Raw genomic sequence first — 13237 nt, 5'->3', positions numbered from 1 at the left:
AAATTTGCCTCTCTCTCTCTCTGTAACTATCATAAATAAATAAAAATTTTTAAAAAATTAAAAAAAAAAAGGGATCCCTGGGTGGCGCAGCGGTTTGGCGCCTGCCTTTGGCCCAGGGCGTGATCCTGGAGACCCAGGATCGAATCCCACATCGGGCTCCCGATGCATGGAGCCTGCTTCTCCCTCTGCCTGTGTCTCTGCCTCTCTCTCTCTCTGTAACTATCATAAATAAATAAAAATTTAAAAAAATTAAAAAAAAAGAAAAAGGCACAAATAAATGGAGACATATCCTGTGTTCATGTGTTGGAAGAATTAATATTAAGTTATTATTATTGAATATCATTAAAGAAGTATCATTAAATTAATTTCATCAAAATGATGATCACTACCTAAAGTGATCTACAGATTCAATGCAATCCCCATCAAAATCCTAGTAGCATTTTTCACAGAAATAGAAATAGAATAATATATCCTAAAGATCCCAAATAGCCAAAGCAATCAAGGAACAATGCTGGAGGCTTTGTTCAAATGATATCACAAAACTACAGGAATCAAAGCATGGTGGTGTTTTGGCATAAAAACAGACACATACACCAACAGACTAGAATAAAGAACCCGGGAATAAACCTGCACATACATGGTCAACTAATCTTTGGCAAGAGCACCAAGAATACACAATGCGGAAATGATAGTCTTCTTGATGAATGGTGTTGGGAAGCCTGGATATCCACATGCAAAAGAGTGAAATCAGACCCGTGTATTGCGCAATACATGGAAATTAACTTGAAATGGAGTAAGGACTTCAGTATAAGACTGAAACCACAGAACTCCTAGAAGAAAACACAGGGAAAAACTCCTTGATATTGGTCTTGGTAATGATTTTTTGGATATGACACCAAAAGCACAAGAAAACTGCAAAAAAACCAAGTGGGACTACATCAAACTAAAAAGCTTCTATACAGCAATGCCAACCATCAACAAAATAAAAATATAGGGACGCCTGGGTGGCTCAGCAGTTGAGCATTTGCCTTTGGCCCAGGGTGTGATCCTGGGGACCTGGGATTGAGACCCGCATCCGGCTCCCCGCAGGGAGCCTGCATCTCTCTCTGCCTGTGCCTGTGCCTCTCTGGGTCTCTCCTGAATAAATAAATAGAATATTTTTAAAAAAGAAAAGAAAAATGTAATCTACAGAATGGGAGAAAATGTGCAAATCATATATCTGATAAGAAGTTAGTGTCCCAGGGATCCCTGGGTGGCGCAGCGGTTTAGCGCCTGCCTTTGGCCCAGGGCGCGATCCTGGAGACCCGGGATCGAATCCCACGTCAGGCTCCCGGTGCATGGAGCCTGCTTCTCCCTCTGCCTGTGTCTCTGTGCCTCTGTTCTCTCTCTGTCTCTCTCTCTCTCTCTCATGATTAAATAAATAAAATCTTTAAAAAAATAAATTAGTGTCCTGAATATATAAGGAACAAATGCAACAGGAACAAACAAAACAAAAACAAATAACCTGTTAAAAATGGGCAAAGGACTTGAATAAATATTTTTCCAAAAAAGACATACAAATGGCCAATATGTATATGAAGAGCTGGGAAATGCAAACCAAAACCACAAAATATCACATCACACTTGTTAGGAAGGCTATTAGTAAAAAGGTAAGAGATGGGGCACCTGGCTGGCTTAGCTGGTGGAGTGTGCAACTCTTGATCTTGGGGTCATGAGTCTGAACCCCATGTTGAGTGTAGAGTTTGCTTTTTAAAATCTTTTTTTTTTTAAAGGCAGGAGATAGCAAGTGTTGGTGAAGTTGTAGATAAAGGGAACACTTGCACACTGGGGAATAGAAGTTGGTTTAGCCATCATGGAAAACGGTATGGAGATTCTTCAAAAAAATTAAAAATAGAGCAACTGAATGATCCAGCAGCCCGCCTTTTGAGTATATATCCATAGAAAATGAAGTCAGGATCTCAAAGACATATATGCACTCCCCTGTTTATTGCAGCATAATTAATAATAGAAGGTATGGGAACAAGACCTAAGTGTCCACTGACTGGTGAACGGATAAGGAAAATGTGGTGATTATACAATGGGATCTTATTTAGTCATAAATGCCATTTGTGACGATTGGATGAACCCGGAGAACCGTATGCCGAGTGAAATACGCCCTGCACACAAAGACAAAGAGGCGCAATCTCATTTATATGTGGAATCTGAAAACGCTGAACTCATAAAACCAGAGAAGAACGATGCTGGTTGCCAGGGACTGGGGGTGGCGGAAATTAGTTGGTCACCGGGCACAAAATTGCAGTCATATGAGAGATTAGCCAATGTATAGCATGGTGACCATAGTTAATAAAATTGTATACTTGGAATTTGCTGGAAGAATCGATTTTAAGTGTTCTCACCACACACAGAGTCCACTCATATCTTAAGTCCTCAGGTGAACTCAAGAGCCCGGCACCGGGGTGGAAAGTAGCCTGTACCCCGTCCCACTTCATCTGTGGCCATGCATCTGGAGGTGGTGGCAAGAAGCGGGCTGCGCTGAGGGGAACCCAGGAACCCAGCGGGAATTGGAGGCATCAGAGCCACCCCCGTGACTGTGGGCAAGAGCAGCAAGACGCTGCAGCGTGTCCCCTACAGGATGGGGCACATCTTTTCATTAGCGCCTTCGAGGCCTTCAACAAGCCTGTGAATTTGCTCCTCTGTGACTGCGAGGAGTTCAGGGAGGCCTCGCCGAAGAACTCAAACCAAGCAGCAAGAGCAGAGAAGTGAGTCCTGGGTCTGGTACTGCCTGCAGGGGGAACCCAGCCTCAATGGCAGTAGAGGGATCTTCTCCCAAAGGTCCTGGCATGGCCGGAGTGCCACTTGCTCGAGCTGCCGGGAGCCCGGGGATTGGGACAGCTCCTGGCACAAAAATCCCTGTTCCAACGCCCCAGGCTCCTGCAAAACTTGCTGGGCCAGTCTGCCAGGCTGAGGGTTAGTGGGCCATCCCAACACGTGATGGCCACACGACGAAGAGAATGTCGCAGCCACTGCAGCTGCTGCCATGGCCAGTATTGCAAGGGCCCCAAACCCAGTATCCACCTGGCTGTGGGGGCCTTCCCCCGCCCATGGGCTGAGGACACCCCCTCCAGGCATGATGGGCCCACCACCTGGCATGAGGCTCCCATGCGCCCACAGTGGGGATCCCCCCCGGATGGGTAACTCCAATGGACATGCCCCCTCCCCCAGGGATGCGAGGCCTTCTTCGACCCTTCAGCAGAGTTATGGAAGTAGCTCCACAGAGGCATGACGAGGCCTGATCCTCCCCCCCCACCCACGCTGGTCCATGTAGCCACAGACCTGTTTGTTTCTTTGTTTTTAAGATTTGATTGATTGATTGATTGATTGATTGATTTAATTTATGAGAGACACACAGAGAGGCAGAGGCAGAGGGAGAAGCAGGCTCCCTGTGGGGAACTCGATGCAGGACTTGATCCTGGGACCCCAGGATCACGCCCTGAACAGAAGGCAGACGCTCCACCTCTGGACCACCCGGGTGCCCCAGACCTGTTTATTTGTTGTGCCCTTGTTCTCAGAGTCTCTAAGGATGGTCTGGTTTCCCTTGCAGGGCCCCCTCCTCCTGGAATACACCCACTAAGGCCCTAGACTCATCTTAGCCCTCCTCAGCACCCTGCCTGTTTCCTGTGAGGCTGTATGTAGTCCTTTTACTTCCTTGTGGCCTGTAAAACTAGTCTATAATAAAGTATTCAGAATAATGTAAATGTAAAACTAAATCCTCAAATTATAACACCTTAAAAGAAAACATGACATTGTACAACCTAAATATATGCAACGCTTTTATCTGTTAATCATACCAAAATAAAAGTGAAAGAAGATTACTCAATTCAAGAAATGGGCAAAGGGGGCCGCCTGGGTGGTTCAGTCGGCTAAGCATCTGACTCTATTTCAGCTCAGGTCTTGATCTCAGGGTCATGAATTCAAGCCCTGCTTTGGGCTCCACCTGGGCTTAAATAAAGACAAATCAAAATAGGCAAAGGATATGCATGGACATTTCTCCAAAGGAGATACAGAAATCGCCAAAAATCATATGAAAAAAAGGTCCTTTAACTTATTAGTCATCTGGGAAATGCAAATGAAACCTCAAAGAGATATCGCTTCCACAAAGAGGGAGAGTTTGACTTCTTCTTTGCCAATTTGAATGGCTTTTATTTCCTTTTGTTGTCTGATTGCTGAGGCTAGGACTTCCAGTACTATGTTGAACAGCAGCGGTGAGAGTGGACATCCCGGTCTTGTTCCTAATCTTAGGAAAGGCTCCCAGTGCTGCCCCATTGAGAATGATATTTGCTGTGGGCTTTTCGTAGATGGCTTTTAAGATGCTGAGGAATGTTCCCTCTATCCCTTCGCTCTGAAGAGTTTTGATCAGGAATGGATGCTGTACTTTGTCAAATGCTTTCTCTGCATCTAATGAGAGGATCCTATGGTTCTTGGTTTTTCTCTTGCTGATATGATGAATCACACTGATTGTTTTACGGGTGTTGAACCAGCCTTGTGTCCCGGGGATAAATCCCACTGGTCATGGTGAATAATCTTCTTAATGTACTGTTGGATCCTATGGGCTAGTATCTCATTGAGAATTTTTGCATCCCTGTTCCTCAGGGATATTGGTCTGTAATTCTCCTTTTTGGTGGGGTCTTTGTCTGGTTTTGGAATTTAGGTGATGCTGGCCTCATAGAACGAGTTTGGAAGTACTCCATCTCTGTCTATCTTTCCAAACAGCTTTAGGAGAATAGGTATGGTTTCTGCTTTAAACGTTTGATAGAATTCCCCTGAGAAGCCATCTGGCCCTGGATTTTTGTGTCTTGGGAGGTTTTTGATGATTGCTTCAATTTCCTCCCTGGTTATTGGCCTGTTCAGGTTTCTATTTCTTCCTGTTCCAGTTTACAGATGCAGTGAAACGCTGGGACACCTGCACCCCGATGTCTATAGTAGCAATGTCCACAACAGCCAAACTGTGGAAGGAGCCTCGGTGTCCATGGACTGATGAAGGGATCAAGAAGCTGTGGTCTGTGTACAATGGAATATTCCTCAGCCATTAGGAACTACAAATACCCACCATTTACTTCAACATGGATGGAACGGGAGGGTATTATGCTGAATGAGATAAATCAATCAGAAAAGGACAAACATTATATGGTCTCATTCATTTGGTGAATATAAAAAAATAGTGAAAGGGAATAAAGGGGAAAGGAGAGACAATGAGTGAAAATATCAGTGAGGGAGAGAGAACATGAGAGACTCCTACCCCTGGGAAGCGAACAAGGGGTTATGGAAGGGGAGGTGGGCAGGGGGTGGGGGTGACTGGGTAATGGGCACTGAGGAGGGCACCTGGCGGGATGAGCACTGAGTGTTATGCTATATGTTGGCAAATCGAACTGAAATAAAAAAATATACAAAAAAGAGACATTACTTCCCACACAGTAGGATGGCTATAATCAAGCAAATGTTGATGAGGATGTAGAGAAAGTAAAGTCCTTATACATCGGTCATGCAGTTGTTAAAATGGCTCAACCACTGTGGAAAATAATCTGGCAGTTTCTCACGAAAATTTCAATGCAGAATTACCATTTGACCATGCAATTCCACTCCTAGGTATATATTCAAAAGAACTATAGGGGGAGGGGGCAAGATATCGGAGGAGTAGGGTCCCCAAGTCTCCTGTCCCCACCAATTTACCTGGATAACTTTCAAATCATCCTGAAAATGTAGGAATTTGGCCTGAGGAGATTTAAAGAGAGAACAGCTGGAATGCTACAGTGAGAAGAGTTCGCGCTTCTATCAAGGTAGGAAGACGGGGGGGGGGGGGGGAAATGAAGCACAAGTGAGTGACATGCAAGACAAATTGATGGCAAAGAGGGAAACTGAGGAAAGAAGAGAAAAACAATGAAAAGATCATGAGGAAAGGTTAAGGGAAACAAATGACAGCCTCAGAAAGAAAAATCTATGTTTAATTGGGGTTCCCAAGGGCGCCGAAAGGCACAGAGGTACAGAGTATGTATTTGAACAAATCATAGCTGAAAACTTAACTAATCTGGGAACGGAAACAGGCATTCAGATCCAGGAAGTAGAGAGATTTCCCCCCCTAAAATGAATAAAAACCGCTCAACACCTCGACATTTAGTAGTGAAGTTTGCAAATTCCAAAGATAAAGATAAGATCCTTAAAGCAGCAAGAGACAAGAAATCTCTAACTTTTATGGGGAGAAATATTAGATTAACAGCAGACCTCTCTGCAGAGACCTGGCAGGCCAGAAAGGGCTGGCAGGATAGTCAGGGTCCTAAATGAGAAGAACATGCAGCCAAGAATACTCTATCCAGCAAGACTCTCATTCAGAATAGAAGGAGAGAAAAAGAGCTTCCAAGATAGGCAGAAACTGAAAGAATATGTGACCACCAAGCCAGCTCTGCAAGAAATATTAAGGGGGACTCTGTAAAAGAAAGAGGAAGTCCAAGGGAACAATCCACAAAAACAGGGACTGAATAGGTATCATGATGACACTAAATTGATATCTTTCAATAGTAACTCTGACCGTGAATGGGCTTAATGACCCCATCAAAAGGTGCAGGGTTTCAGACTGGATAAAAAGGCAGGACCCATCTATTTGCTGTCTAGAGGAGACTCATTTTAGACAGAAGGACACCTACAGCCTGAAAATAACAAGTTGGAGAACCATGTACCATTCAAATGGTCCTCAAAAGAAAGCAGGGGTAGCCATCCTTATATCAGATAAACTAAAGTTTATACCGAAGACTGTAGTGAGAGATGAAGAGGGACACTATCTCATACTTAAAGGACTTATCCAGCAAGAGGACTTAACAATCCTCAATATTTATGCCCCGAATGTGGGAGCTGCCAAGTATATCAATCAATTAATAACAAAAGTTAAGACATATTTAGATAATAATACACTTATACTTGGTAACTTGAACGTAGCGCTTTCTACAGTCGACAGGTCTTCTAAGTAGAACATCTCCAAAGAAAGAAGAGCTTTAAATGATACACTGGACCAGATGGATTTCACAGATATCTACAGAACTTTACATCCAAACGCAATTGAGTACGTATTCTTCTTAAGTGCACATGGAAGTTTCTGTAGAATGAACCACATTGTGGGTCACAAATCAGGTCTGAACTGATACCAAAAGATTGGGATTGTCTCCTGCATATTTTCAGACCATAATGCTTTGAAAGTAGAAGTAAACCACAAGAAGTTTGGAAGGATTTCAAGCACGTGGACGTTAAGGACCATCCTGCTAAAAGATGAAAGGGTCAACCAGGAAATCAGGGAAGAATTAAAAAGATTCATGGGAACTAATGAAAAGGAAGATACAAGTGTTCAACATGTATAGGATACAGGAAAAGCAGTCCTGAGGGGGAAATACATCCCAGTACAAGCATCCATCCAAAAACTGGAAAGAACTCAAATACAAAAGCTAATGTTGCACCTAATGGAGCTGGAGAAAAAACAGCAAATAGATCCTACACCCAGCAGAAGAAGAGAGTTAATAAAGATTCTAGCAGAACTTAATGAAATTGAGACCAGAAGAACTGTGGAACAGATAGATAAAGCATTAGCCAGCCTTATTAAAAAGAAGAGAGAGAAGACTCAAATTAATAAAATCATGAATGAGAAAGGAGAGATCACTACCAACACCAAGGAAATACAAACGATTTTAAAAACATATTATGAACAGCTATACGCCAATAAATTAGGCAATCTAGAAGAAATGGACGCATTCCTGGAAAGCCACAAACTACCAAAACTGGAACAGGAAGGAATAGAAAACCTGAACAGGCCAATAACCAGGGAGGAAATTGAAGCAGTCATCAAAAACCTCCCAAGACACAAGAGTCCAGGGCCAGATGGCTTCCCAGGGGAATTCTATGAAACGTTTAAAGAAGAAACCATACCTATTCTCCTAAAGCTGTTTGGAAAGATAGAAAGAGATGGAGTACTTCCAAATTCGTTCTATGAGGCCAGCATCACCTTAATTCCAAAACCAGACAAAGACCCCACCAAAGAGGAGAATTACAGACCAATATCCCTGATGAACATGGATGCAAAAATTCTCAACAAGATACTGGCCAATAGGATCCAACAGCACATTAAGAAAATTATTCACCATGACCAAGTAGGATTTATCCCCGGGACACAAGGCTGGTTCAACACCCGTAAAACAATCAATGCGATTCATCATATCAGCAAGAGAAAAACCAAGAACCATAGGATCCTCTCATTAGATGCAGAGAAAGCATTTGACAAAATACAGCATCCATTCCTGACCAAAACTCTTCAGAGTGTAGGGATAGAGGGAACCTTCCTCGACATCTTAAAAGCCATCTACGAAAAGCCCACAGCAAACATCATTCTCAAGGGAAGCACTGGGAGCCTTTCCCCTAAGATGAGGAACAAGACAGGGATGTCCACTCTCACCACTGCTATTCAACATAGTCCTGGAAGTCCTAGCCTCAGCAATCAGACAACAAAAAGACATTAAAGGCATTCAAATTGGCAAAGAAGAAGTCAAACTCTCCCTCTTCGCCGATGACACGATACTCTACATAGAAAACCCTAAAGCCTCCGCCCCGCGATTGCTGGAGTCATGCAGCACCTCGGCAGTGTCCTGGGGCACAGAATAGCCCCCATAAAATGTGAATTTCCCGAGACCCGAAGGTCCGCAGAGCTTCCTGTGGTCTGGAGGCCCCAACAGGTTCCGCCTCGTGACAATGCTCCACAGCTGGCCGCTTATTTTGCCGCTTCGCCTCGAGCGTGAGCAGCGTCTGCCCCTGCAGCGTGGCGCCCGCGGCGGCCATCTTTCCCAGCAGCCCCCGCTGCCGCCGCTGGCCTCACAATGCGCAGTGAGCGTCAGACTGTGAGAGGCGCAGGTTGCCTAGGGAGGGCCGCGAGGGGCCGGCACGGGCGCCGTCACGTCGGGACGCCAGCTGCTGCCTGCCGTGTCAACCCACTCGGTCCGCTGGGGCAGAGGAGCGCGGCGCACACTACGAGCCACCAGGAGCCATTACCCGCGTGGCTGGCAGGCTGAGACGCAGTCATGGGCTCGTCGGCGTGCAAAGCCGCCCTCGGGGCGACCAGCGACGAGCCAACCGAACCCGAGCCGAAACATCTGGCAAGTGAGTAGCAGCCCTGGTGCACACATTCCGACGCCTCGGTGCTCTGCTGTCGGCGGCGCCCCCCGCCCCCCGCCCCCAGCCCCCCACCTCCCGCGGGAGCCTGTGCCACAACCACCGGCCTCTGTAAGGCCAAACCCGAAACCATTTATAAGTTATTCCCATAACAGGTCACACGGAGGGCTTGGACGACGACCTGGCCTTCTCAAAAGGGTCTGACTCCAAAGTCCTCCACAGACCCGTATAGACCATCAATCCCATCCATCCCATGACCAGGCCCAACCTACGGTCAGTGAACAGGCTTTACCATGTACACGGCAACTCTTTGTGCTCCTGTGAATGTTTCTAGGGATCAACTTTTTTTTTTAGAACATTTTATTTTATTTACTCATGAGACACACACAGCAACCAAGAGAAAAGCAGAGGGAGCACCACGCCCCACGCAGGGAGCCCGACGTGGGACTCGATCCCGGGTCTCCAGGATCACGCCCTGGGCTGAAGGTGGTGCTAAACCGCTGAGCCACCGGGACTGCCTAGGATCAGATTTTTCATTCGTTTTCTTTTTTTGATAAACTTTTTATTTTTTTATTTATGAGAGACAGACAGAAAGAGACAGAGACAGAGACAGAGAGGCAGACGGAGCAGCAGGCTCTATGCACAGAGCCCCACGCGGGACTCGATCTGGGGTCTCCAGGATCACGCCCTGGACTGAAGGTGGCGCCAATCTGCTGAGCCACCGGGTTGCCCAGAATTTTTATCTCAAGAAAAGACAGAATAGACTCTCAGGCTACCCTACACTTTTTAAGCAAAATACTAAAACACAAAACTCATCAAAACACTGACTTCTGGTTAAAAAGTGTCCATTGATTTCGTGCCAAAATTAGCTTCTCTGGGATCCCTGGGTGGCCCAGCGGTTTAGTGCCACCTTCAGCCCAGAGTGTCATCATGGAGTCCCGAGATCGAGTCCTGTGTCGGGCTCCCGACATGGAGCCTGCTTCTCCCTCTGCCTGTGTCTCTGCCCCCCCCCCCCTCTCTCTCTCTCTCTGTCTCTCATGCATAAATAAATAAATTCTTTAAGAAAAATTGGCTTCTCAAGACCTGAAAGATGATCAGTAGTTAGCTATGTGAAACATGTGGGGACCCAAATAGGGCACTTGGGCCAGTTCCACAGTATCCCAAAGGTTCAGTCCAAAGGCTGAAAGCATGGGAAAGCAGAAACAAAAAACCTACAGCAGAAACTTCCCAAAAAGAGGAATGAAGCACACTTAGAGCAAAAAAGCATGAAAGAACCTCACCCCTCCTAGCCTTCCCCGCTGGCATGTAGTAGACATACTTGAATCAATGGATCTGCGTTAAGGTCAACCTATTGCTCCACCAGCAGGTTTGTTGAGCTCACTCTTCAGTTGCTATCATGGTGTCACACCCGCAAGCATGCTGACTAGTAAGTCCTAGGGATGAAGTCTACTAATAAGAGTTTATACACAGTTTTAAAACCAAAGAGGATTTTGAAGTGATAAACGCTAACACATCATTGAATGTTGTCCAGTGGAAAAATGAAATCATGAAAGTTACCTATTGACGGTTTGTGTGAAGTAAACTGATGAATGGTCATAACCCTAAGTGGGAAATTGCAAAGGTGTTTTAGTGAAGCAGGTGTAAGGCTATACAGAAGCAGACTCAGGAAGAAAAGGCAATAGGGGCACCTGGCTGGCACAGTAGAGAATGTGACTTTTACTCTTAGGGTCGTGAGTTTGAGCCCCGTGTTGGGGTTGAGTTTACTTAAGAGATGTTTTTATTAAGAAGAACAAGCAACAAAAGGTTAAGGGATGCAAACTAAAGGGTCAAACTAAAGGGTCAGACATGACATGACAAGGAAAGCTCCTGACTGACCTTTCATGTAATGGCACTTTTCTTGAGAGAGGCAGTAGGGCATAAAGGTTAGTATCGTGGTCAAATCTGATTTCAAATACCAGCCCTGCCACCTAATTACCTGTATGACATTGTCTGTGTTCCTTTCTTGAATCCTATTCATTTATTTAATAACTATTTACCATGACTCGTATGCCAGCTATTGTGCTGGGTCTCGGGGGCATTTGGTGACCAAAATGGACACAGGTCTTACCCTCATCAAGTATTCAGGACAATAGAGTAGACAGGCATTAACTATCGTGTAACATGTGTCCGTACAAATGGTAATACCTGTAAGGAAGAAAATGTTTTGCATTACCCCCTTTGTCATTTCTGACTTTCAATTACATCTGTATTTAAGTTAAAGTTACCGATTTTGGTTTTGAGAATTTCTCAGTCTGTCTTTTAATGCTTGTTCTGTCTCTAATTCAGACCTAATACAGTACATAAATGGAACAAATATGAGCGTTGAACGTTTGGCTGATGTTCTTTCTGAGAAAACTGGGAGCAGAAGCTGGGTGGTAGTGTTTAAGGCCCTGGTCACTGTACATCACCTTATGGTGCATGGAAATGAGGTGAGCATGCTTTACATTGCAATGGTGATCATTTCCTTCCTTTTGGTACAAAGGACTGTCTGTACACAATTGCAAAATATTCTTGGTTTGTCAAGGCTCATTATCTTTTTAGTTTGTGACAAGTGGGGGAAGTGAATAGCAGTAGGTACTGAAAGGCTGGCTTTTGAATTCTTATGGGTATATCTTTGCAATAATTATTTGGGGTATACTGTTTGAGCCACTCGATAATAAAGTGGGTAATGGAGTGGATATTTTTCTCGATTCTTTAGATTTTTTAGACAAAAGAGAGAAAACCCTCAAAGATGTATTGTTAATTACCAGGAGAAACCAGGGGCCAGAGTGGATTGCATTATTACCTGTCCACCTCTCCTGCGTACACTCTTTGTATTTGACAAAACTGAAATGTTCTTTAGTATCAAATTACTTATTCTACTTTAACATTTTGTCTCAGTAAGCTTTGCATCAAAAAATTAGGATTTAGAAATTGGCTGGATTTTGAGACGTACTACAAAGCAACTAATTATACAGTATGGTATTGATAAAATTTGAATATATATATAAATGGAACATGATGGAGAGCTTGGGAGTAGAACTATGTGCTTATATGGGAGCTCAGTGGCACAAAAATGTGAGGGAAAGTATGGGATCTAAAATAAAGCCTTTTGGAGAATGAAATCTTGCCATTTGCAACAACGTGGGTGGCACTAGAGTCTATTATGCTAAGTGAAATAAGTCAATCAGAGAAAGACAAATACCATATGATCTCACTCATACGTGGAATTTAAGAAACAAAACAGATGAACATATGGGAAAGGAAAAAAAGAGAGGGAGGCAAGCCATAAGGGACTCTTAATGATAGAGAACCAAGTGAGGGTGCTGAAGGGTGGGGGATGGGCTTGATGGGTGATGGGGATTAAGGAGGGCACTTGTTGTGATGAGCACTGGGTATTGTATGTAGGTGACGGACCACTGGATTCTACTCCTGAAAGCAATGGTGCACTGTATGTTAACTAACTAGAATTTAAATACAATAAAACAAAGCATTTTGATAGAATAACATCCTCTGGAAAAAATAGAATGAGATCTTAATCTTACCCCAATATACAAAAATAGATTCCACACCAATGAAACATCTATGAATGCAAAAAACTAAATTTTAATAATTGAAGAAAAAGTAGGAGTATATGCCTGTGTCTTATTTTTTGGCATATTTTTTTATTGGAAGTCAATTTGCCAACATATAGCATAACACCCGGTGCTCATTCCGTCAAGTGCCCCCCTAAGTGTCCGTCACCCAGTCACCCCAACCCCCCGCCCACCTTGCCTATGTCTTTTGAGTAGGGAAGACACCACAAAGTTGGAATAAGATATTTCCAACATATATATTACATCAAAAAGATTAATTTTCAGAATACATGATCATTAAGAAAAAGGCAGTATAGTGGAATAGTGCACAAGACAAACAGAGAATTCATAGAAAAGGAAACCAGAATGGCTGATGACCATCTGAGAACATGCTCAGATAAACAAAATGTAAAATGCACAGCAGTATCAAGAATTGGGACGCCTTGAGG

General features: G+C 44.1%; 1 protein-coding gene and 1 pseudogene across 2 annotated transcripts in view; both read left to right on the top strand.

Annotated features, from left to right (window-relative positions):
* Positions 1-1852: 1852 nt before the first annotated feature.
* Positions 1853-3639, top strand: LOC144307598 (small nuclear ribonucleoprotein-associated protein B pseudogene; annotated as a pseudogene).
* A 5327-nt stretch (positions 3640-8966) lies between these two features.
* LOC144307736 (phosphatidylinositol-binding clathrin assembly protein-like) overlaps positions 8967-13237 on the top strand; it is a 36290-nt gene continuing 32019 nt past the window's right edge. For both annotated transcript variants that reach the window (XM_077887701.1, XM_077887700.1), the window contains exons 1-2: positions 8967-9183; positions 11521-11663. In XM_077887701.1, coding sequence (XP_077743827.1) covers positions 9105-9183; positions 11521-11663 — 222 coding nt within the window. In that variant the 5' untranslated portion in view covers positions 8967-9104. The remainder of the gene's footprint in view (positions 9184-11520; positions 11664-13237) is intronic.

Source organism: Canis aureus, chromosome X, assembly GCF_053574225.1.
Source record: "Canis aureus isolate CA01 chromosome X, VMU_Caureus_v.1.0, whole genome shotgun sequence".
In the NCBI taxonomy this organism is placed as follows: domain Eukaryota; kingdom Metazoa; phylum Chordata; class Mammalia; order Carnivora; family Canidae; genus Canis; species Canis aureus.
Note: the sequence above shows the minus strand (reverse complement) of the source record. Positions and strands in the feature narration are given on the sequence as shown.